The sequence below is a fragment of the Panthera leo genome, chromosome B1 (assembly GCF_018350215.1).
Source record: "Panthera leo isolate Ple1 chromosome B1, P.leo_Ple1_pat1.1, whole genome shotgun sequence".
NCBI lineage: Eukaryota > Metazoa > Chordata > Mammalia > Carnivora > Felidae > Panthera > Panthera leo.
This window is the reverse complement of record NC_056682.1, coordinates 201,825,541-201,850,536: the sequence shown is the minus strand read 5'-3', so window position 1 is coordinate 201,850,536 and position 24,996 is coordinate 201,825,541. Positions and strand designations below refer to the sequence as shown.

General features: G+C 64.2%; 1 protein-coding gene across 1 annotated transcript; it reads right to left on the bottom strand.

The window, feature by feature from the left end:
* Positions 1-23: 23 nt before the first annotated feature.
* CPZ (carboxypeptidase Z) lies at positions 24-24,491 on the bottom strand. The gene is made up of 11 exons (XM_042934071.1): positions 24,430-24,491; positions 19,215-19,247; positions 17,725-18,099; positions 14,308-14,520; positions 11,104-11,300; positions 10,605-10,766; positions 9,988-10,143; positions 5,668-5,803; positions 3,623-3,762; positions 688-787; positions 24-480 (listed from the first exon to the last, which is right to left on the bottom strand). The coding sequence occupies exons 3-11, from the start codon at positions 17,807-17,809 to the stop codon at positions 125-127; spliced, it is 1,545 nt and encodes a 514-aa protein (XP_042790005.1). The 5' UTR covers positions 17,810-18,099; positions 19,215-19,247; positions 24,430-24,491; the 3' UTR covers positions 24-124.
* Between the last annotated feature and the right edge of the window lie 505 nt (positions 24,492-24,996).

The following is a 24,996-nucleotide window of genomic DNA, read 5'->3' as shown; positions in this document are numbered from 1 at the left end:
CAGGGCTTCTCGTCACGGCGAAGGTGAGTGGAACAGCTTTAAGAAAACAGAAAGCGCTTTACAGGGTGTCTTCAGAAGACAGAGGCGAGAGCCCGGAGCCCCGGGCAGAGGTGGGCCGTGGTCCCTAGTACTTGAGCAGCCAACGGGGTTTGTGCTGGCTTATCGACGTGAAGTAGGACCACCACCAGGGCTTGCTCCCGCCGGCCGAGGGCTGCCTCCGCGCCCCGAGGGGCTCCTGGGGCTCTCCGTACGGGCTGGCACCTCCCAGAGGGTCACGGACCGCAGACCCGCTTCTCCGCGGCCCGAGGAGGAACTTCTTGGGTCCGGTCCCCAGGGGCTGGAGAATGAAGTCCACGCGGCCAGCCCTCTTCATCCGGGCGGGGATGGTGACTTTCTTGATGACCTTGGAGTAGCCGGGGGCTTGAGCTATGACGATGTGGGACCCCGGAGGCAGCAATCTCCAATAGTCCCCGTCTGGGGCTGTGGACAAACAGGACACGAGTGATTCTCCGGCCCGGGCTCAGATTCGGGCTCGAGGTGACCGGCGCCGGGGGTCCCAGGGGCATCGGCCTCAAGCAGACCCCGGATTTGCACCTGCCTCTGCACTGGCCCGGAGCACCCCTCCCGTCTGCTCCCTCTGAGCGCATCCCGGAGCCGCCGCGACGCAGGTCCCGGGAGGGTGCTCACCTGTGGTGATGTCGTGGCGGATGCCCTTGACCAAAATCCGGGCGTTTTTGACCGGCTTGCCAAACTTGTCCATCACCACACCTTTGATGCCCCGGTGCACCTGAAGAGACCGGGGTGAGGGCGTGGCCATGACGTGCTCTCCGGGGAGCCCAGGCGGCGCCCGCCCCCCCCCCCCCCCGCCAGCTCCCCTGTCTGTCCCCAGAGCCAGGGTCTCCGGGGAAAGCGCCTGGCGGACCCAGCTCCGCACCACCCGCCTTGCCTTCTCCAATTCACTCCCTTCTCTGGGCCTCGGCTTCCTCATCTGTGAAGCGGGGTGACCAGTGAGCCCCCCTCTGGGCTTGTGAACGAGCCCGCAGCTGCTCGCTCGAGGGTCCACCCGACCCCCCCTCCTGGGCCCGGAGCGCCACCAGAAAACCGTCAAGCCCGTCTGAACCGCCACGGCCGCTGCTCTGAGCCTGCGCACAGGGACCCGGGCCCCAGGCGTGGACCCCGCGGTCGGCCCCAGCCGAGACACCGACGGCGCTCTGATCCCGGACAGGCTACCTCGTGTCTCAGCACCGCCTCCCATCCGTAAAATGGGGCAATGGTGCCAACGGTCAACACACAAGAGGCCCAGCGACAGCCGGGACGGGGTCCTCCTCCCAGTGAGGATTATTCTGGACCCTTTCTCACTGCTCACCACCTATTTCTGGGTGACCTTGGCCCCGTCCCCCCCCCCCCACTCCAGGCCCGGCTGCCCGGGTCTCCCCAGTGTGAACAGGTCCAGACACGGCACCCTCGGGGCAGATGCACACACCCGGCCCCCAGACGGGGAAGCTCCATGTGCCTCAGGGAGAGCCCCCCTCGGCACCGCCTGGCCCCCTTCACGCTCTTCTTCTTATAAGGTCGACAATCACAGAGGTGCCTGGGGGCTCCGTCGGTTAAGCCTCCAACTTCGGCTCAGGTCACCATCTCACAGTTTGTGGGTTCGAGCCCCGCGTCGGGCTCTGTGCTGACGGCTCGGAGCCCGGAGCCTGCTTCGGATTCTGCATCTCCCTCTCTCTCTGCCCCTCCCCCACTTGTGCTCTGTCTCTCTCTCTCTCTGTCTCTCAAAAATAAATGTTAAAAAAATTTTCTTAAATGTCGACAATCATCAAGTCAACCTCCCCTTGCTCTATTGGGCTGAAAACAACTTGGGGCCCACAGGTCGTGTCAAATGAGGCCAAGGTGACTGGGTGGGAGGGGAGACGGTGCAGTGAGACCGCTCTCTCCCGGGAGGCTGCCGCCTACACCTCCAGTGCCCCCCCCCCCCCCAGGCCTCCAACCCTCTGTCCTGCCCCCTCCTCTGCTCGGAACACCTCACCAGCTCCTGCACTGGCCATTCCTCTCCCCCACACTCTTCCTCCAGGAAGTCCTCCTTGATGACCGGCCACATCAGGGGCCTCTTCTGGGGTCCCCAGTTCCAGGCTTCCATTCTCCCAGCCCTGATCTCACCGTAATGTCACTGTCTGCCCTCCTCCCCCCGACCTAGAGACCAGACACACAGTAGGGCCTCATTTAATGTCACCTTGCATGGGTTAGACTTTGTTCTGTCCTCGCTTTGGGGCTGAGGAGCGATCTCCATGCAGACCCGGGGCCGTGGAGGTCTCCGGCAGCGAGGGAGGCGTGGCGTGCACGCCCCTCCCTCCCGACCCGGGGAGCTGCAGACACCCACCCGAGGCCTGGTCAGCATCACTGTGAAGAAGGCCTCCATGGGCCATGGCAGGCTCGATCCTTATCAGAAGCCCCAGCTCGGCCCTCCCGGGGCGTCGTCCTGCGGCGGGAAGCTGGGGGGGGGGGGCAGCCACACCCGGCTGCACGCCCCACCCCCCACAGCATCGCGCTCACTATTAAATCTTTATATCCCAAGACTTCACATGCAATATCCACAGAGCAATCCCAGCTCCATTTAAGGCTCCTTAAAACTCATTTTCACCAGACGGCCGTAAAATGGAATGAGCAAGCAGTCTGACCCAGACCCATTACCGAATGATGACCCTCCCCACGCAGCGAGAGGTCGCTGGCTCGGCCATAAAAAAGAAACTCAAACAACGCTAATAACGTCCATTATCTGGGCTTTGCTTCCTTTTTTTTCTTTCTTATTGTGGCAGCGGCTTATCCAGGAGGTTCTGCTTGGTTCTTGCCTGGAGGAAGGTTCCTGATCTTTCTAGAAAGGGTTCGTTGACAGAACTGAGGTGTGGGGCAGGCAGATCTGACTTCCAGCTCTGGACACTCGCTAGGTGACACCGTCTGACCCTCTGTCTCCTCCTCTGGTTTTCTCACAGGTACTGAGAGCCAGGCACGGGAGCCACGCGCGACCCAGGAGCCCCAGACCTGCGCTGTCCCTCCCCGGCATCCGTCCCTCTACCCATAAAGCGGGGCAGCCCCTTCTCCCACCCGGGACTGGTGTCAGAATTCAATGCCACATGTGGGGGCGCCCACTGTGGGGTGCGATTCACATACGTCCCCTCAGTGTCCCCTTCGGGCAATCCCGTTTCCCTCCCAGGGCCTGCTTCTCACGGGGACATCGTGCCAACATGTGATTCGCGGGAGTCTTGGAAACGCTCAGGGAAAGTCACAGAGGCGTCCGGGGAGCCGCCGTTAGGTTTCATTTCACCTCCTGGGTCCCCGTCTCCCTGTCGCAGCACGTGGCTACCTCCCTCAGACCCCCCCACGCCCCTCCGCTGGGAGCCACGCCCCCAGGCAGGACTCGAGGAGGCAGGGGACACTGGCACCTGGTCCCCACACGGTCACCGAGCCGCAAGAAGACCACCCCCCGGGTCCAGTGAGGATTATTCTGGGCCCTTTCTCACTGCTCACCACCTATTTCTGGGTGACCTTGGCCCCGTCCCTCCCCCACTCCAGGCCCGGCTGCCCGGGTCTCCCCATCCCCCACGCCCCCAGGCCCAGGGCTCACCATCTCCACGAAGTTCAGGAGGGGCTCTTTGTTGTGCTGCCAGATGGTATAGAGGGCCTCCTCCGGGGGGAACTTCACGCAGCCCAGCTCCACCGTGACCTCAAAGCAGTTGCTGTGCAGGTAGTTGAAGTCGGACATGCCTGCAGGGCAGGGGCGGCCTGAGCGCTTCCCGCACTCGGCTTCCGCCACCTGGCAGGCGGGAGGCCGCCGGACACCCGCGAGGGGGTGACGGGTGTTGTCGTCACCCCACTGTACAGATGAGCAGACCGAGGCCCAGGGCCCTGCCGCTCTTACCCGAGGTCCCTCGGGGAAAGGGCACAGCTGCTCTTTAAACCCAGTCGCTCGGCACCCAAGGCCACGGGCTTATGCTCTGTCCTATGTGCCCCGCGGTGGGTAAGGAACGAACCCGTTTCCAGTAGAGATACGGGCAGCCTGCGGCAGCCACGTGAGCCCTGGCGTCCGAGCCTCTGCCTCCCCTGCCGGTCTGAACCCCAGTGATACAGTGTCCGTTTGCCTAGACGGTCCCGGGAACAGCCTGGGGAGAAGATCTCCTAATCTCCATTTCCGGGGAGAACACAGGCTGGGCAAGGCTGGACAGTCCGCCAATCGGGTGGCCGAGAGAGGCTTCGAGAAAATCGGGCCGACCACCACCCACCCGCTTGTGCCCTTCGCCCCATCTGCTTCCGGGATTTCTTGTCCCGCAGAAGCTGCGAGGGCTCTCCAGGGCAGACCTGCCGTGCCCACGGGCCAGCCCCGTGTCAGGAGCAGAGGGGGCCCCTGTCCCCTGGAAGCCAGAGCCTCCCCGGAGCCCTGGTAAGCCAGCGGCCACCGTCATGGACTTGACCTTCACCATCCGAAGGGCAGCCACACTCCAATCCACCGGGTCCCTCTGTCCTTGGCCACTGGCCCCACGCTCTCCCCACGGGAACGAGCCTGCTTTCCTCTCCCAGGCTCAGACCCACTGTGGGGGTCCTTTGCAGACCCCGGAAATGGGGTCAGGACCCAGGCTGGAGCCTTTCCACTGGGGTCAGGGAACCATGCACCTGAAGCTGCCTGTGCCCCCAGGAGTCAGGGAGCAGGAGGGGACAGTGTGCTGAGCAGGGGTGTGACGGGCTGCAGGACGGGGGCCGGAGGGGCCGCCCCCCTGCCTGCACAGAAGTGGGAGGCTGGGCCTGTGCCCTGGGCGCCACCAGGCCCTTCTGCCCGAGCCCGAGCTCCTCACCTGCCACATGTCACACATAGGTGTCATGCCGGCGTGGAGGGATGGCAGGCAGAGCGTGGGGGCTCTGGTCGTGGCATTCGGTGCCAGGCACAGCCCCACTGCTCTGTGTGATGTGCACCCGGGACGGCTTAGCAAAGAGCGCGCCAGTTAAAGCTGAGCAAAGTTTCAGTGTAAGTATACCCCGTGCAGTTCTTGGGACATACTTGTACAGTACCCAAAATTCCTCATTATCTTTCTGAAATTCAAGTTTAACCGGAGTCCTTCGTTCCCTGCGACAACCCCTACTTGTCCCCCGAGGGGACCTGGTCACAGGATTGCCGCGTGGCGTGTGTCCGTGCTCATGAACCACACTGCAGAAGCGGCAGGGGGCGGGGGAGTCCAGCTGGACCACACGGGCCAGAACTGAAGCCAGACCACCCCCGCCCCCCGTCCTCCCGCCCCCTGGGCGCTTTCCACGCACGGATGCCAGGGGTGCACCTGTGCTGCTCCCCAAAGCAGACGTCCCCGAATCCCCTTCCCAGAAAGAGCTGGGACACAGGGCGCCGGCCCCCCCCCCCACTCCATAACCCCTCCTCACCTTCCCCCTCCCCTCCCCAGCCCCTTCCCTCCCCCTCCCACATCCCCCTCATTCCCACCCAACCCCCCATCCCTTCTCCAACCTCTCCCTTCCACCAAATCTCCCTCAGCCCTCCCCTCCCCCAGCCTGCACCAGCCCCTCCCCAACCTCCCCCTCCCAGACCTTCCCTCACCTCTCCCCTGCCCCCTTCCCATCCCCAGCTCTCCTCCCCCCGCCAGCCCCAGCCCAGCCTGTCCACCCCCGCACCTCCGGTGAAGCTGTACCAGTCTGCCCCGTTGATGATGCTGCCCCTCTTCAGGAAGTTGCCACCACACCTGTTCTCCGACCTGTCCATCATCATGGGGTGGACATCCGCGTAGGCCCTGGCCAGCAGCTTGAACATCTGGAAAGGACACCGAGGGAGAGGTTTCCTGTGAGGCCAAGGCCAGAAGCTGGGGCCCCCTGCAGAACAGTCTCAGCACTGGGGGCAGCGGAGCGAGGAGGGGCCCCCACAGCCAACACCCGCAGCACAGATAGACGGGAGTCACGTCCACAGAAGCAGCTCAGCAGGTGCAAAAGCCGGGGGCGAGACAGCCAGAGCTCAAGGCACCGGTGGTGGCCACGTGGCACATCGTGGAACCCTTGCACCCTGGCCGGGGAGTGTGAGCTTTCTCTCGAGGAGGGGGCACGCTGGGGGCACACTGAAGGGACCTTGGCAGGGCTCGTAGAGGTTGGCTTTGCACTTTCCAAGGCGCTTCCTGCAGAAGGCGGGCCTTGGGGGAAGCAGGAGGCTAGAGTGGGCCTCACGTTCACTGACTTCGCCACCGATTTCCTCTACAATAACTGTCACCTCACATTCCCCGGGGACAACTTGTACCTGAGGAAGCTCCCACCTGCTGCCACATGACACGCACCTTCCAGGTGGCTGGTGGGGGGACGTGGGACACAGCCCACGGGGCCTCCACCTCCTGGCGGGTTCACGGCCCAGCACACACCCCGTCAGGCCCCCACCCCAGGTGGGGCCCACGGGGCTTCCTGTGCCTATGTCCCAGCACAGGACACAGGGTCTGACTCCGGGCAGAAGCTCCCAAGGGGGCGCCGTGTGGACGATAGGGCCACTGCACTACCCTCGTCGGAGCCCCGCGGCCCCGGGAGAAGCCTGTCCCGAGAAGGAGATCCCTCTGTAAAAAGGGGGTGGGCTGGGCAGGTGGGGTAAGACCAGAGCGAGGGCCCCCGGGGTCTGGGGAAGGAGGGTCCGGTTTCTCGGGGGAAGGACTGTGCAGAGTCAGCTCGGCCCCACAGACACAAACCAAGCCCCCAAAACACAACCCCGTGCGTGTCCTTCAGTCACTGAGGCCGGCCTGCAGACGGGGCACGGATGTCTTGCGGGGGCAGCCCCTGCTGCAACAATGTCCTCGGCCAGGAGTCTGGGGGCCTAAGACACTCGCCCTCTGCCTCCATGTGCTGACGGGTTGGTGGCTAGAGCTCTGCCCGGTTCCCACCTTTCTGGCCCTCCGGTCTGCCTGCAAAGCGGGGCCTGGGCCGAGACAGGTAGGGGAGGCCGGACCACACTCTGCGAGCCCTGCCCTCTCGGCCTCCCTGCCCGTCCTGCCTGGGTCTCCCTCCCCTCACCCGTCAGTCAGCCCCGCCGCCAAAGCGTGTGCCCTCAGGAGAGCGGGGAACGCCATCATCGTCCCCGAAGCCCAGGGACGCCCGAGCCGCAGGCCCCGCTGGGAACAGGCCCGACCTGGGGGGCCGGCGCGGCACAAGGACATCAGAGGCCAGACGGCTGTAAATGAGAGGAGGCGGTGCGGCAGGCTGCTAGGACGGTAAGGTGGCAGGGACACGGCAGCTGCGGGGCCCCAGGCCCCGGGAAGGACCAGACTGCCTGGCTGGGGCTGCCCGAGACCCCGCAGAAACTGTCGCTCGCTCTTGCTGGACATGGGCTGGGTTGGGGAGGGTTTGCGGGGCAGGACAGAGCTTGAGCCCAGCCTGGGAGTAAGACTTCGGCGGAAGGGACAGGTGTAGGGGGGACAGGAGCGGGGCGGGCGGCCACGGCCGGCCTGGGGGCCTAGAACACCGCCAGGAGGTGTGGGCTCTCATCCACGGGGCGCCACGCGAGTCTGGGGGAGGTGGCTTGGGACACCCCGGCCGGCCCCTCTTCACGCTCCCTCACGCCGCGGCACCCCTCCCGGGACCCCGGTTTCCACTGAGACCACTGCTGGCTATGGGCCTGAGGGTTATCGATCCCTGATTGATGGCTGGTGGGAAAGCCTCAGTTTTCTGACTCTGGAGGGACTCGTTGAGGTGAACTTCCCCCCTAGGGACGTCTTCACGCGTCTGCCTCTGAGATTCAGAGACGCCGGGCCTGGCGCTGAAGGCTCCTGCTGCCCAGAGGACACGGGCTCGTCCAGATGTTGGCCCTGCCGTCTGGGTCACCACCCGGCCTGGGACACTTGCTGAGCTCTGAGCACAGAACCCGGCCCCCCCTGCAAGACCGGGGCATGTGCTGGCTGCAGGGGCCGGGTGAGTGAGCGCGTGCGTGAGAAGGTGTACGAGTGGGTGTGTGACTGGGTGAGTGTGTGAGTGACTGAGTACGTGAGTGTGAGAAGGTGTGTGAGTAGATGAGCGTGTGAGTGTGTGAGAAGGCGTATGGGTGTGTGAGTGTGTAAGTGCATGAGTGTGCAAGTGGGTGAGTGGATATGTGGGTGAGTGTGCGATAAGGTGTACGTGTGTGTGATGTGTGAGTGCGTGTGTGACCAAGCATGTGAGTGTGTGAGAAGGTATATGAGTAGGTGAGCGTGGGGGTGAGTGTGAGAGTGGGTGTGTGTGTGAGAAGGTGTGTGAGTGTATGTGAGTGAGTGTGTGAATGTGAGAAGGCAGGTGAGTGTGTGGGTGAGTGTGTGAGAAAGTGTAGGAGCGGGTGTGTGAGTGGGTGAGCGTGTTAGTGTGTGGGTGGGAGACTGAGTGTGCAAGTGAGTGAGTGAGCGACTAGGTGAGTGAATGAGTCAATGACTAAGGTAGTGAACAAGGGAATGAATGAATGAGGGAGGGAGTGAATGAGTGAATGAACAGACGAGTGAATGAATGGACGAGTGAACGAACAAGTGAATGAGTGAACGAACTAACGAACGAACAAGCAGACGAGTGAACGAACGAGTGAACCAGTGAAGGAGTGAGCGAGCGAATGAGCGAGTGAGCGAGTGGACGGATGGACGAGTGAGCGAGTGACTCGGCAGAGCAAGGGCGGAAGACGTGGGACCAGAGGCCTGGGCCACGTGGCAGCGCTGTCCCAGCTCTGGTGGAGGCGGGGCGCTCAGCCTGGTGCCCGGGCGCCGCCTCCCCGGTTCCGGGGGGAGCCTGGCCCCGTCTGGGGGCCCCGTCTGGGTGCCTGTGGGAAATCACCTCCTTCAGGCTCCGCCGAGGCAGACGCCTCCTCAGGGAAGCCCTCCTGAAGGCCCAGGACGGGCTGGGGGTTCACCCTCCTCGCTCACGCCCACACAGCCTGCGTGGCCCCCGGCCCCCCCTCCCCCCCGGGGCGGCCCTCTGTCCCGGCCCTGCCCGCGTCCGGCTCCGCCTCCGAACCTGGATGGGGCCCTCAGTGCCAGGGCCGGTCCAGCTCGATCCAGACCTGCAGCGCAGGGGTCAGGAGAGGCGGGGGGAGGCAGAGCCGACCCGCACGGAGGAGGGAGAGAGCAGGCCGGGCCCCGCACCACGTCTGGTCCACCGGCAGGCCTTTCGAGTGGCCTGGGCCGAGGCCCCAGGCCGCCAAGGAAGAGCGTCCAGCTCTGCCGTCCCGGGAGGGGATGGGAAGGAGCCCAGGGGCTGGCCATGGCGAGAGGGGTCACCGCGGCCATCACGGATCGCCCCCTTCACCTCCGTGAAATGGAAAGTGGCACCTCCCCGCCCCCGGAAGCCCAGCCTGCAAGGACTCCAGGATCAGGCAGGGGAGGGTCAGGACTGGGGGGCTGCAGGCGGCGAGTCCTTAAGGGGAGAGTGGGGTGGAGAAGGTTCTGGGCATTATCGCGTCTCACGCCCTGCGGGTCTGATCGGTGAGGGAAACTGAGGCCTGAAGACAGGCAAGTCCTCCTCAGACCCAAGGGCACTCCGGGGCCAGAATTCTACTCTGAACCCACGGCACCCCAGCTCCCACGGAGCCCGCCCGGTGGCCCTTAACAGACCTGCAAGGCCCACGGGAAGCAGGGAGGCGGCCAAGAGCCCCGCGGGCGCCATGTGCGCGGCAGCACTGCCCTCTGCTGGCAATGCCTGGAACCCCACCCTGTCCCTGGACACAAAACACCAGGCCACCAGCCCGGCAGGGAGGGCACTGGGGCTGCAACCCCCACCCTAGGGGCTCCCAGGTGGGGACACTGATGGAAAGCGGGGTGTGGCCAGTGGAAGGCTGCGCTGCTTCCCGCTGGCCAGAAGGCTTCCTGGAGGAGGGGGCTTTCGAGCTGGGCCTGGAGAGCTCCCACTGGTGCTGTGACTGCACCGGTCTCACTGAGCTCAGAACAGGGATGAAGCCAGCCCCGAGGGCGCCACCCCGCACCGCAGCCTCCCATGCACGCGCGGCACACCCACACTCACCTTCTCATCGGGCGTGGGAGAAAACTTCTCTTCCTGGGAGTGTTTGGAGAGATCAAAGGGGTAGGACACCACCAGGTCGCCCCCATGGAGGCTGGCCGAGAGCACGAACGGGGTGGTCCGCATCCACTTTATTATCGCCTTGGTCTCGGGGGCCACCTGCCCGGGACAGAGGAGGCCACCGTGGGTCGGGACCAGGCACGCCCCTGCTGGCCACCCCCGGCCATGTCCGCAGGCTCTGTCGCAGCCGTCTCTGGGCTCTCCAGGCCGGCCTACCCCGCCCTGCCTTCAGGATCTCCTTCCGATGCCACCAGGCTCATGCCCACACCCCCGCCTGACGCTGGTTTTCCCGCCTCCTCAGGCCATCACTGCCTCCAGACAGCCTGCCCGGGTTGCTGTCACTGAGTACCTGCCGGGCCCAGGGTGTTTTCAGTCCGTGTTCCCTGCATCCCAACAACCCAGTGAAGGGTTATCCCCGTTTCCCAGGCGGGAAACAGACTCAGGGGGCTCAGGCTGCTCTCCTGTGGGCCCGGGAAGAGCCAGAGCACCTGCCCCCAGGCGCATACCCCTGGGCCGGGCCCAGGCCGCTGCGGGGTGGGGGTGGCGGGGGTGGCTCCTACCTTACCCCACCAGTAGTGCTGCGGGATGGGGATGCGGCTGCTGCGGATGCTGCCGGATGCCTCCAGGCGGTAGTACTCAGACGTCAGGTCGGGGAAGTTACGGTTCAGGTCCAAGTTCTGCGCGTTCTGCCTCCCGCTCGTCCACCCGTTGTAGCCAGCGCCCTGAAAACACAGCCCACCCCCACCTGGGGGTCAGCACACCCCGCCCTGCCTCTTTCCAAAGGGAGGCCACAGGGCTGGGCTGGGCTGAGTGGGAGGTGAGGGCTGCAGTTTTCCTCTGGCTTCAGGTGATGGACTCGGGAGCGGGTCCGGCCAAGCTGTCCTTGACCTCCTCTCCCACCGGTCCGTCCCCACCCTCACGTAGGACCCTGCTGGTGCGGCTGCCTGCTGAACACCCGTCACCCAGAACGGTGGGCGCGCAGACCCTCCATGACTGCTAGCCAGTGAACGGATGGGAGCGTGCCCGCAGCCCGCGGGATCCGGTGTGGGGGGCACTCACCTCGGCGGCCGCCACCTCGTACCCGTCGGGGTTCATGGAGGGCAGCAGGTGAATGCGGGTGGTGTTGAGCAGGCGCTGGATGCGGGGACTGCCCAACAGGTACTCGGAGCACAGGTACTGGGCCAGGTAGATGAGCATCTCCCGCCCTGCCACCTCATTGCCATGGATGTTGCCGATGAGCTTCACCTCAGGCTCCACTTGGGGGAGATACAGCGACCTGAGGGGTGATCTCAAACCCTAGGGTCCCCGGAGACTTGAGGGCCCACGTGGCAAGGCTGGCGGGATGCTTGGGGACCTAGCCATGCTTGTTTTGGCCCGAGCATCTCTATGACTCGTGTCTCGTCAAAGTCACTACTTACTAAGCTCAATTCCTACATTTAGCTGTGATTATTAGCATGACACATCAAGGATATTAACTAATAATATATGGTGTCGTTGCTCTGTGTGAATTTTATTCATAGCCACTTTCCACATTTGTGTAGTAAGTTAAGGTGTACATTGGTGCTGAGAAGGGAAGGCAGCTGGCCCTCAAATGAATGGAAGGGGGGAAGAGAAGAAGGGGGAAGAGGGGAAGAGAAGAAAGAAAGAAAGAAAGAAAGAAAGAAAGAAAGAAAGAGGGAGGGAGGAAGGGAGGGAGAAAAAAAGGAAGTTAGTTTGGAAGAATGGATGATGGATGGTGGATGGATGGGTAAATGGTGGATGGATGGATGCAAGGATGGATGGATAGATAGATGGATATTTGTATATTTGGACAGAAGTATGGATGGGTGGATGGATGGATGGTGGATGGAGGATAGATGGATGGATGGAAGGATGGATGGAAGGAAGGATGTATAGGTAGATGGATGTTTGGATATTTGGACAGAAAGATGGGTGGATGGGTGGATGGATGGATGGATGGATGGACAGAAGGATGGATGGATGGATGGATGGATGGATAGATGGATGGGTGGATGGTGGATAGATGGGTAAATGGTGGATGGATGGATGGATGGATGGAAGGATGGATGGATGGGTAGATGGATGTTTGGATATTTGGACAGAAGGATGGATGGATGGGTGGATGGATGGATGGATGGATGGGTGGATGGTGGATAGATGGGTAGATGGTGGATGGATGGATGGATGGATGGATAGATGATGTTTGGATATTTGGACAGAAGGATGGATGGATGGGTGGATGGATGGATGGATGGATGGGTGGATGGATAGATGGATGGATGGATGGATGGATGGATGGATGGATGGAAGGATGGATAGATGGATGTTTGGATATTTGGATAGAAGGATGGATGGATGGGTGGATGGATGAATGGATGGATAGTAGATGGGTGGGTAGATGGTGGATGGATGGATGGATGGATGGATGTTTGGATATTTGGACAGAAGGATGGATGGATGGGTGGATGGATGAATGGATGAATGGAAGGATGGTAGATGGGTGGGTAGATGGTGGATGGATGGATGGATGAATGGAAGGATGGATGATGGATGGATGCATGGATGGATGAATGGATGGATGGATGATAGATGGGTGGGTAGATGGCGGATGGACGGATGGATGGGTAGATGGATGTTTGGATATTTGGACAGAAGGATGGATGGATGGATGGAAGGATGGATGATGGATGGATGGATGGATGGGTGGATGGATGGGTAGATGGATGAATGGATGGATGGATGATGGATGGAAGGAAGGAGCAAAGGAAGGAAGGAGCAAAGGAAGGAAGGAGCAAAGGGCGGATTGTGGTTGGAAGGGAAGAGCAGAGCAGGAGCCTGGCAGCCTTACTAACTGTGACCTCACGCAAATCACGTCTCTTCTCTGAGCCTCACGTTGTTCATCTGGAAAACGGCGTCTCCTTCCCTGTCTGTGCACAGCCCCAGGACCTGCAGCTATGGGAGCAGACACTCACGTGCCTCCTGAATTCTGAGAGTATAAATGACCCTGATGCTTCCCGCAACGGTCACCCCCCTTGGCTTCTCACAGGGGACGCCCTCACCACACTGCAAAGCCACACACCAGTCTGAAAGAAGAAAGGGTCCTGTCTTCATCCTGGGGCAGCCCGCGAGCCAGGGCGGTATGAGGCGGGGAGGGGGGAGCTCGGAGGCTGGGTTGGGCCAGGGGACCTCTGACCCTCAGCAGGAGCCAGGACTTTGGGCTCACGATGTCCATGCAGCCCAAATACTCGGATTTGCTGGCCGACCAGCAAAGGCGTCAGAGCCACTGAACCCAGATGGTATAATTTTCAGTAATCAAACGACCAAGGGTCCGATGGGACCTGCTTCTCGATGGACCCCACGTGCCTCACATGAGGCACAGACCAGCTGAGGGACAGGGCCAAGGAAGGGCTCCTGGCAGAGGCCAGAACCAGGCCCCTGTGGCCCAGACATGCCCCTAGTGCCCCGGAGAGGTTCATGGTGGACTTCAGCTCGACACGGGGCACCCAGGCCGCCCCTCCAGGGGCTGTCTTTGCTAGAGTAGCTTGGATCCTTGAGCCGGTCCCCAGGCCCCCAGGGCCCGGCCTGCCCTCGAGATTTGGTTTCACCGTGAGTTCCTCCCAGCACCTGCGCTCTGGAGGGTCACGAAGTCTGACCTCCTGCTTTGCCGACACCAATGCAGCTCTGGAGGTGCAATACAATCTGGAATTTTCCACGTAGCTCTGCCTCATCTCAGAACTCAGAAGGGGACCACTACGCCTGACGAGCTCCAGGGGCTGGGGCTTTTTAAATGGACGATGTCCTTCATTCAGATTGCTCTGTGACATCACGTTCACCAAGCAGCTCAAAGGAGCGTAAAGTGTTCGGGACCAAGCGCCACACGTACGTGCCTGGGGTCTGGCTGCAGACCTTGCAGGGCAAGGCGGCACAAACCACAGAATGCACGGAGCCCCGTCACCTCTCCCCGGAGACGCACCGGGGCGTCACTTCTCTTCTCCCCGACGCTCACTCCTCGGGGCCGTGCCCTCAGCTCCCACCGCCCCCTCGAGTCCCAGCAGACCCTGCGCCACGTGGCCACGCGCCCCGGGGCGCCGAGCAGAGTGCAAACGCTTCCTGCTCCCCGCCCCCCGCCCCCCCATCCCTGTCGTGACCAGGATCCCGCACCCGGGCTTGCGCACCCCAAGCCGGGTAGGCCCAGAGCCCTTTGCCAGAAGCCAGCCCACCCCCGGACCTCTCCCTCGGGCAGCGACAGCAGCCCCGGCTTACTCAGCTCGTGCTGGCCGGGGCGGGCCGAGAACTCGATGACCAGCAGCTCCTTGCCGTTGAAGCTTCGCCCGATGCTGTAGGTCTTGGCGATGTGGGCGCAGCGGGCCGCCGTCCGACGCAGCACGCGCACCATCTGGGCGTAGGAGTGGTGTGTAAACTGGATGAAGGTCGGGGGCAGGCCCGAGGGCAGCACCTCCTCCGCGTCCAGGCCTCCTGGGGAAGAATGGGGGTGTCAGGGGAGCCTCCGGTTCCGCGCCCCTGGCCAGCGCTCACCCACCGGCGGGGTCGCCCTCCTGCTGGTGGCCGCTCTGTCCGCCCCCCCCCCCCGCTCCCCTACAAGTCCCGGAACCCTCGTCGCCCCCTCCCCTGCCACATTCGGGAACTTGGGGGGCCCCTGGAAAGGCTCCCCAGCCCATCTGCTCGTGTTTTTCATCACCGTTCCCTTTACAACGCTTCACATCCACAGCTAGTAACAGCACCTAACAGATGGACACAGCAACACAGTTCCTAAAGTTGTTACGATTAAAAGTTAGGTCGTGGGGGCGCCTGGGCGGCTCCCTCGGCTGAGCCTCTGACTCTTGATTTCGGCTCAGGGCACGATCTCATGGTTCGAGAGTTCGAGCCCCACGTCGGGCTCTGGGCCGACAGTGCAGAGCCTGCTTGGGACTCTCTCTCTCCTTCTCTCTCTGCCCCTCCCCCCCCCACACGGACACTCTCTCTCTCTCTCAAAATGGATAAACAAACATCGAGAAAGAAAAGCACTACATGGTTACCAAGGAAACCGTGTAAAACACAGAACGGGACACAGAGACGAAGACACGCCTGCAGAAAGCCCAGCCCAGAGCACACCGCGACTTGGCAGGCAGCCTCCGGACCGCGTGTGCGCTCCCCACGGACCCCTAGCCGTGGTCCAGCACCGGAGCAGGCTCCTATTCTGCTCTGTCTGCACTGCTCCACCGTGGAAACAGTCTCAGCCCCTTGCCGGTCCAGCAACCACAGCTCTGGAGGGCTCCTTACAGACCACCCACCACTGCTATGTCACAGCAAGTGTCAGCGATTACCAGTCCAGCAGTGAGAGTGCCTGTGCAGGGCACGGGGAGGAGGGAGGAGGGAGAGGAGGGGAGGAGGAACAAAGGAAAGGAGGAGGAAGGAGAGGGAGGGGAAGAAGAGTGGAGAGACTGGGGGAAGGAGGGAAGGGGAGGGGAAGGGAGGGAGAAAGAACGAAGGGAGGAGGAGGGAGGGAGGCGGGAAGGGAGGGAGGAGGAGGGGGAGAGGAGAGGGGAAGGGAGGAGAGGGGAAAGGAGGGAGGGGAGGGGAGGGGAGAGGAAGGAGGGGAAGGGAAGGGAGAGGAGGGAGTGAAGGGAGGGAGGGAAAGGAGGGGAGGGGAATGGAAGGAGGGGAAGGGAGGGAGGGAAGGGGGGAGAAGGGAGGAGGAGAGGGAGGGGAGAGGGGAAGGGAGGGGAGGGGAGGGGAGAGGAAGGAGGGGAAGGGAAGGGAGAAGAGGGAGTGAGGGGAGGGAGGGAAAGGAGGGGAGGGGAATGGGAGGAGGGGAAGGGAGGGAGGGAAGGGGGAGAAGGGAGGAGGAGGGGGAGGGGAGAGGGGAAGGGAGGAGAGGGGAAAGGAGGGAAGGGGAGGGGAGAGGAAGGAGGGAAGGGAGGGAGGGGAAGAAGGGGAATGGAGGGGAGAGGAAGGAGAGGAAGGGAGGCGAGGGAGGGAGGAAAGGGGGAGGAGGGAGGAGGAGGGGGAGGGGAGAGGGGAAGGGAGGGGAGGGGAGAGGAAGGAGGGGAAGGGAAGGGAGAGGAGGGAGTGAGGGGAGGGAGGGAAAGGAGGGGAGGGGAATGGGAGGGAGGGAAGGGGAGAAGAGGGAGGGGAAAGAGGGGAGTGGAGGGGAGAGGAGGGAGGGCAGCTCCTCCCCACGCTTTTTAAGGCCTCCTGGGAGCAGGCCCTGGGCTCCCGGGTGGGGTCGCGCCCCCTGCCCAGGGCACCACCACCAGCTGTCCCGGTGTCTGGGCGGCCGACTCGGCCCCGCAGGCTGGTCAACAGTTAATGCTTCTGCGAGCGTCTCGCTTGCCCTGTGCTTTGCTTCCTGCTCGAGACGCTTTTGGGGGAGGAAGCAGGCAGATGGAACCAGCAATTTGGTGGCGGGATTGCCCAAAATAATCCCCCTCCGGCCAAGTCCAGGGCTCTCCCGGGGCGCGGCCTTGGCCCCACGGGGACGTCTGGTTCCCTTCCTCTGCAGCCACCGCACGAAGCGCGGCGCGTGGGCCCGCGGCACCGGCACTGAGGCCCGTGGGGCGACAGGGCCCCTCCGGGCCAGATCCAGGGTCGGTCCCGAGCCCCACACCCCGCCACGAGCGGCACGACTGCGCGCGGGGCTCCCCGGAGGCCAGCGCGCACGCGTGCTCGGATGTCCGCCAGTGTCCCCCCTGCCGTCGCCAGCGTGCCCGCCCGGAGCCACGGACACGGCAGGCGCTCGGTGACCGTGCGGCATCCGCCCCGCCATCCGTGACCCGCCTGCTTCGCGCCAGCTCTGCCAGGCGGGCGCCCGCGCCCCTGCTGTCCCCCCCCCACCCCCAGAGCCTCCGCTTCATCATCTAGGACGTGAGGTCGCGGCAACCTGACCGCTAGCCGCGGGACGCGAGTGCGGACGCCGGGAACGGCCCCCGTCCCGCTGTCCTGCACGGCCCGGTGCGGCACACGCTGGCCACCCGCGGCCGCGGCCGCTGAAATTCGTGAGAGGCGAACACACTCAACACTGAGATCCTCGACGGCACGGAACACGTTCCGAGCACGCGTGCGCGGGCTGGGCCAGCTCACGACAGAACGATCCCACCGCCGCGGGAAGTTGCTCAGCCAGGGCTGCTGTGGGTGTCCCAGGAGGGCAGGCGCCCCCGACGCCCCGCCAGGGCGCACGGCGGACGGCGTGGCGGGCACGCGCCCCAGCCCTCACGCAGGGCTCACTCCCCCGCAGCATCCCCGCCAAGCGGCCCCCCGGAACCTCCTTGCACGCCTCCCCGAGACGAGCAGCTCGCCACCTCCCGGGGCTGCCCCTCACACCCCTGCCACCTCATCCACCGGAGACACCGAAGCCCCGCCCTCCAAGCCCCTCCCACTGCCTTCCTGAGCCACGCCCCCCCCCCCCCCCCCCCCCCCCCCGCCCCAGGATCCCACGTGCAGTCTTTCGCGCCCCCGGCCACAGGCAACCCCAGGCTTTGCCCAGCAGGCCTCGTGGGGAACCACCTTCCCACAGCAGCCTGGGGCCCGGCCACACTCTCCCTCACACCCGAGCTCCGGCCCAGCCTCTGAGGCCCTCCTATGGGGGGGCGGGGGGGGGGGGGGTGGGGGGGGCGCCTTTCCCCACCGTGACTCGGTTGTCCCACCCGAGGGCACCAGCGCAGCCCCCGGGGCCCCACGCACCTCGCAGCTTCTCCAGGGGGTCGTGGCAGCCCTCCTCCACGCTGGCAAAGTAGCTGCCGCAGTCGAGGAAGTAGGGCCAGGCCATGTCGATGGCGTCGAAGGCGGGCTGGCAGGCCTCCCGCAGGTCCTCACACACGTGCCGGCAGGGCCTGTGCACGCGGCCGTCCCCGCACCGGGGGGCCAGCACGGCGCAGCCCAGCAGCCGGAGGTCGGGATTGCACTGGCCCTCCAGGAGGTGGTGCAGGACGCTCAACAGGATGTACTCGGAGCTGGCCTCCACCGCCTCCCGGGACCGGAGCCCCAGCAGGGTGGGGAAGGCCGTGTGGTTGTAGGCCACGTCGCTGCAGGTCCGGAGCTGCGGGTCCACACACGTGGCTGGGGGCAGGCGGGGTCACCGGGTCACTCCCTCCCTCCGCGACCCGCACGGTGGTCCGTCAGACGCAAGCCGGCTCCCCTGGGGGAAGCCAGAGCCCGGGGCGGGGGTGGGGGGGGGACAGACGGGGGCTCCTGAGACCGGCTAGGCTCACTTCCTCCCGAGTGAGCCCCGGGGCAGGCCGCCCTGGGCCTCAGCTTCCACAGCTGCAAAACGGGTGCAGCCAGCCTTGCCGAGGGTCTGAGGCACCGGGACGCACGAGAGAGGCCAGCAGACCCGGGTTTGGCAGAAGCAGGCGCGAACCCTCCCAGACTCCCAGCCCGAAAGCCGACGAGTCCTCGCTGGTGCGCCCAGCTTGAACCGCCTCGTGTCTCTAGGAAAGCGGCCGAAGCCTGAGTGGTTAGCTCGGGCTCAGGGCCTGAAGAGAGGGCTGGGTGAAGACAGCCATGGCCTCGCCCGGCCTGACCCCGTTCCACGTCTCCCCAGGGTGTCCGGGGTACGGGGCCTTGGGCGTCACCGGGCATTTTCCCACGCGTTCGTGACTCCCGTGTCTCCCCTGTCTGCCCCGCAGGCCTCCCCAGGATGGAGCTAAGTACGCTGTTGTCCCCACGCCGCCCCCCCCCCGCCACGTTCCGCGTGTGGCAGCTCACGGTACAAGTTACGAGATTTTGCCACTTTTCTGTGTCAAAGTCTAAAAGGACCAGGTTCTTTCCACTCAGCATTTTTCTGCTCAAAACTTTTTACATGTGTCATTGACTTTCATACTGAGAAAATACTCTCCTGCTTTTCAAAAACAAACCTGGCCCCTCCCCCTTAGAATACAGGGAGGGGATGCCCACGTGGACCGAAGCCAGCCGTGAGGGGAGCAGGGATGTCTGGAAGGAGCACTTTCTGGGGAGCCGGGGCACAGCCAGGGTGGAAAGCCCCAGCTGCCCACAGGGAAGGTCCCTCCTCTTTCGTTTTGTCTGATCTCCAGCTTTTTAAGAAGGGCTCTGGGCCTTGTTACTAATCACCGGCTCCGGAACCGTGGTCCAGCTCTCTAAGGGGCTTGGACAGCGTCGAGGGGCTGCATGGCTCCCACAAAACAAAAAGGATTCGAGAAGCCCACGTGCCTTACCACTGTCTGCAGCTGAGGGCCCGTGGCATTCACCTGGAAAGAGAAATGTCATGCTGTTAGGGGCGCGGACCCGTCATCCCGTCCCCCTGAGAGTACGCACCGAAGACAGCCCGTCGCTTACACCCCGTGTCTCGCCGGGTCTGCACCACGGCCCTCCGGTGCCGGGGGAACCGTCACCCGCCCTCCGCGGGGGAGGACACCGGGTCCCCGACAGGTGCCGCGAAGCGCCTAAGGAAAGACAGCCGGAGCGCGGTGCGGGTTCTCTGCGTCCATCTGGCCCCAGAGCCCGGGGCAGACCGGCAGGGTGCGGCCAGACCCGCTCGCCGGGACACGGGAGCCCTGGCCGAAGGTGTCCACCGGGCCCCGAGCTGGAAACACCCCCGCGGTGGCCTGGTCTCAAGCTTCCGGCAGTTGGACAACCAGTCCCGGCAAAACTCTTGACTCTCTAACAAGCAGTTCTAGAATCCTGTGCCACACGTGGCTCTGCCCCACCACTGACTCTGACCCCACGTCATTCAAAGCCCCTGCGCGTCACACGGGTGCCTGCTCCCTGCCTTCTAGAACACTCTGCAAGAGCGGTGCTCCACTGTGTCCTGAGCTGGAAAGAGTTTCCTCTTCCCAGAGAAAGACACAAAACTCCTCAAGGCCCAGGCACACAGACCCGGCAGTGAGAGCCCTGGGAAGGCCAATAAAACCAACCTTCATCAATGCCACCCGCCCGGTCCCTATCAGAAGGTCCCCGGTGTTCTGGGGGCTCCGAGAGGGACGAGCTGATCCGGAGAGATGGAAATCGGCGTCAGATTTAGAGCGTGGCTGGCCCCAGACCGCCCCCCGGGCAGGAGTCCCGGGAGCAGAGGGCAGGATGGGGGACAGAAAAAGTGGGAGCCCAAGGGGGAGGCAGGTGCAGTGGGGAGCCCAGAAGATTAGACGCGCAGGGAAAAGCCTGTGTTCTAATCCTGTAACGTCACGCACGACCCAGGCCTGACCCACGAGTCTGAGAAGGGTGGGAGCCCCTGGTCCCGGGGGGCTGGCCAGGCAGCTCCCCCTTTCAGGAACCCCTGCACGCGGTTCGCCCTCCGGGGACCAGGCAACCGCAGCCCGGGCCCCGCGGCAGGCCGGCTCCCAGCGCTCTCGCGGGCCGGAGACTACAAGGCCGCCCCTCGCCGCCTGGCTTCCACTCCCAGCCCTGGTGACAGAGGAGACACCGGACTGTGCACAGACCGTCCACGGGAACACCTGTGGCCCTGGGGCTCGCCCTCCCTCCCTGTGCGAATAATAAGGGGCCCAGTGAGAGAAATTATTCTCTGGCCGTGGGAAAGGCGGTAGGCAAGAGAATAATTTTCCTCAATCTTCCTCAATTCTGCCGGCTCTAATACAACAGGGGGCTACAGTGTGCCCGCCAGCGCCCTCAGGTCCCCGAGGATGAGCACACTGGCGGTGACAGAGCTGGGGGACCCCGGGCGGCAGAAACCGCCTTCCCCCCTCAGCACGCAGGGGCGGGCGTTTCTGGGCTCCCACCCGACACTGCCCGGAGCTCCAAAGTCTTGAGGGTCTGACGTGCTCCCCGATTCGTGCCCACCGCCCTCTGCACAATGAGAGACGTGACGGGCTGGACCCACACTTGAGGGAAAAAAGGAAAGAGAAAGAAACGGACCCAGCACCCTGCTTGGGACATCGCGGGGTTACCTGGCCGCCTCGTGGCTGAAGGCCCCAGGCGATGCCAGAGCAGAGCAAAGGATCAAGTCTGTGCAGGGCCCCGCGTGCAGGCATCCGTGCCCCACGTTGCCCGGGTGGCGTTTGCCCCACCGAGATGCACGCTCAGTCGACTCCCTGCTACAGCCCGCGTGAGCACGCACGGGGCCGGAGGCCGTGACCCAGAAAGTCGGCGCAGGAGCCCGGGGCCTCACGACGGCCGGCCGGGCGGAGGGCCCCTGACCCCGCTCCCTACGCCCGCATCCGCGGAGCCCGCCTGTGCCTGCACTGAGCTGTGGGTGGCCCAGTCTGCAGATCCGTTCAGACCCTGGGCACGTCCAGCGAGCAGGACGCCCCCTTGGCCCGGGGGCCCCGCAGCCTCAGGAAACCAGGAGTGGAGAAGTGACCCCCACGTCTGCCCCCTCAAAATGACTACAGGCCACCCAAGTGGCTGGGTCGGAGTGGATGTGACAAAGGGTCCCTCCGGGTTTTAAATGGCTTCAATCTGTAACTGAAGTTTGGGGATCGGGTGCCTTTCTGGGCCTCAGTTTTCTCATCTGTGAAATGGGGGTGACGATAGGGCCCGCCCGATGGGGTGACACCTGGGCCCAGTAAGGGCTCCACAAACAGCAGCTCAGGGGGCTCACAGGCCGGAGGAGGGACTGGCCACCGTGTCCTTGATGTCCGTGGGATGGACACGTGGGAGGCATCTGCCGACTTGGGCACCAGGACTCCCAGGGTGGCGGCCAGGAGCCAGCCAGACAGACGGACGGATGCGCGTCCTGGGGCTGCCGTTACCAAGTCCCACGAACTGGTGTAACAGACACTGAAGGCCCGGTTCTGGAGACGGCGGCCTGGAGTCGGGGGGCCGGCAGGCCAGGCCCTTCTGCAGGATCCCGGGGAGGGTCCTCCCTGCCCCTCCCGCCTCTGGGCCCCCCGACGATCCTTGGCGTGCAGCTGCATTACCCCCATCGTCACATGTCCCTCTGGTGGGTCTACGTCTGTTTCCTCCTCTTCTAAGGTCACCAGTCACTGGATTTGGGGCCCACCCTGCACCCGTATGACCTCATTTTACTCGGACTGTACCTGCAAAGACCCCATTTCTCAATACGGTCACAGACACAGGCACGGGGGCGTTAGGACTTCAACGTTTCTTCACCGGTGCGTGGAGGGGGTCACACAGCTCCACCCTTGACAAGAGGCAGGCCCCAGGGTGTGCTTTCGGGGAGCTGAGGGGCTGGGGCGGGGTCAACACAAGAGTCCGCGGGTCTGGCCGCACCGGGCAGCGTGCCCCCGCTAGCCACGTGGGGTTACCGGGAGCCCGAAGCACCCGGTCCATGCCCACACGTACCGTGCGTATTAAGTGCTCATCAAATCTCAGACTTAGTCCTAAAAACAGGATGGAAAATACTTCATTCGTGGGTTTGGTACTGAGGACGACACACTGAAACGTCACATCGGCTGACCCAAAATCTGTTACTCCGGTGAATTTCACCTGCTTCTCGTCACCTCTTTAGTAGGACCCCTAGACAGTGTGGAAGCATCACGGGCTGGCGTCCTTCCCTGCAGACGGTACTGATTATCTGTCCTCGGGCGCTTCACACATGCCTCTTACACTAGGTGACCACAAGGTGTCAGCATGTCTTTGACGGAGGGACCCAGGCTGACCTGGGGCTGGCCGGCTCCCTCCCTTCCTCCCTCCCTTTTTTTTTTTTTAGTGTTTATTTATTTTGAAAGAGAGAGAGAGAGTGTGTGTGTGCGTGAGTGGGGAAGGGGGGCAGAGGGAGAGGGAGAGAGAGAATCTCAAGACGTAGGTCTCGAGCTCCTAATCCTGAGATCATGACCTGAGCCAAAATCAAGAGCTGGACGCTTAACCCACTGAGACATCCAGGTGCCCCTCCCTCCCTCTTAAGTGGAAGGTAGTCCTGGCCCAGGCCTCCTCTAACAGATGAGACGCCTGAATGGGGCCAGAGAGGTCAAGCCATCTGCCCAAGGCTGCACAGCAGAGAAGAGGACTAAGGATTTGAACTCGGAACCGCCTGGCCCCCAGCAGCTTGAACGTTGCCTCGGCCCCCTAGGCCCCCCGTGAAGACCTGGGGAAAGGCAGGAGGGGAGGGTCCAGGCCTGCTCTGAGGCGCCAGGACAGGTGCAGTGGGGACACAGATAGAGTCCTCAGGTAGAGCAGCCTGGACACAAGCCGCCGGGCCCCCACCCCGCGCCAGCCTGCCGTCTGGAAAAGCCACTCGGCTTCCTGGGACCACGCACGCTCCTCTGTCGGGAGTGAAAATGGGGCTGGAGGGTGGATTTATTCCAGAAACAGTCACCAGTGCGGCCACAGGGCCCCAGCCAGAGAGCCGCCCCGCCCACCCCTCAGGTGAGGAAGGAGCGTCTTCGCCCGGGGAAAAAGACTGGCCAGGGAGAATGTCCTGCTGGCCCGATTCTAGACAGTCGCCGGGGTCTCACGGGCCCGGGGGAGGTCCCTTCACAGCACAGTGTGAGTTCCACGCACATTCCCCATGCGCACCTGAGCACACGGCACGCACACACCTACACTCTTTGCCTGGGCCTTTCTGCAGAAATGGGGGGAGGGAAGGAGGGGGGGCGAGGGTCGCAGGTAGAGTGACAATGCAGACGGAGAAGGAAGAAAAGGGAAGATCGGCATCGGCGCATTTGCGACTGGCGGTTGGCTCCTGGCACATCCACAAACCCTGCACTTGAGAGATTTCAAATCTGACACGCCCGGAGCCCTGTGCCCGGGGGGGGGGGGGGGGGGGGGGGGGGGGGGGGGGGACCCCCACCCTCTGGGGACAGAGACGTCTGCTGCTGATAAGGACTCTGAGGACAGGGGACTGGGCACGTGGATGCAGGGGAAACCAGCCCACTCCGGGAGGGCGGGTGTGGCTGGGACCAGAGCCCAGGACTCCAGGACCCCCGCCTGGCCGGCACCCCACGCTCTCAGGTGAGACCACCTCCCCTCCGGGGTCCCTGGATGTCACCTTTCCCCCTGCCCCAGAGCCCTCCAGGCGCACCCCTCCCTCCCAGGCGACCACGCCCCCTCCCTGGGGACCCAACCCCTCCCGGGCCCTCAGAGCCCGCTTCCGGAGATACTGTTGCCCACATCACGGCGGAGGGAGGGAGGGAGGGGTCTAGACAGGGTTTGCGGTGGCCCACGGGCTGCCCCTTCCTGGAGGGAACAGGGATCTTGGCTGCCCTCTCCTCTGTGAAGTCCTGACACCTGCTCCCTAGGACCCCACCAGCAGGGCACCCCACCCGCCGTGCGCTGACCCCAGGAGGAGGACCACCCTGGCCTGGGCACGGTGCCCCTCCGCTGCCCCCAGCTGCCCGCTGCGCTCCCCGTGGGGTCCCAGCCCCCCTCTACCCTGCGAGCCCAGTGCCCCCTCCCAGATGGCCACGAGGTCCAAGGTCACGGGCGCCCCTCGGGACGTGCTCCGGGGCCAGGGGTCGCGCGCGCGGGGGGAGGGAGGAGGGGAGGGAGTTCCCGGCGCGGGGTGGTCCCCCTTACCGGCGCGCCCCCGGCCGAGAGGGCACCCCGGCCCGGCGGCGACAGCGGCCAGCGAGGCCAGCAGCAGCAGCGGCAGCGGCGGCGGCGGCGGGGGCGGCATGGTGGGCGGCGGGCAGGCGGCGGCAGGAGCGCAGTGATGTGGCACTCGGGCCGCGGGGCGAAGGCCGCTGGGCTCCCGCCCCCCAGGAGCGCGAGCGTGGAGTCGGGTTACAGCAGGCGGAGGGACAGAGCCTCGCAGCCCGCTTCCGGCCCAGGGCCCGCCCCCTGGGCTGGGCGCCCCCCTGGGGCTCGGCTCCCCTCCCCCCTGAGGGCCCCCGGGAGCCGACCTCCGCGCCCCCTCCTCATCCCGCCCGCAAACCCCTGTTTCCGGACACGATGGACCTGGGGGCCAAGTGGGTCCTGCCCTCGTGCTGACCCCCGCCGGCCAAGAACCCGGCCAAGTCACTCCTCTGTCCCGTGAGGGGAGGAGGCAGTGTCCCCGGCTGCCCCCACCGCGGCGGGGGTGTGTAGGAGAAGGGTCTGTGGGGGATGGTTGTTTAGGCACCGGGAGGGGGCGGGCGGCTCCCA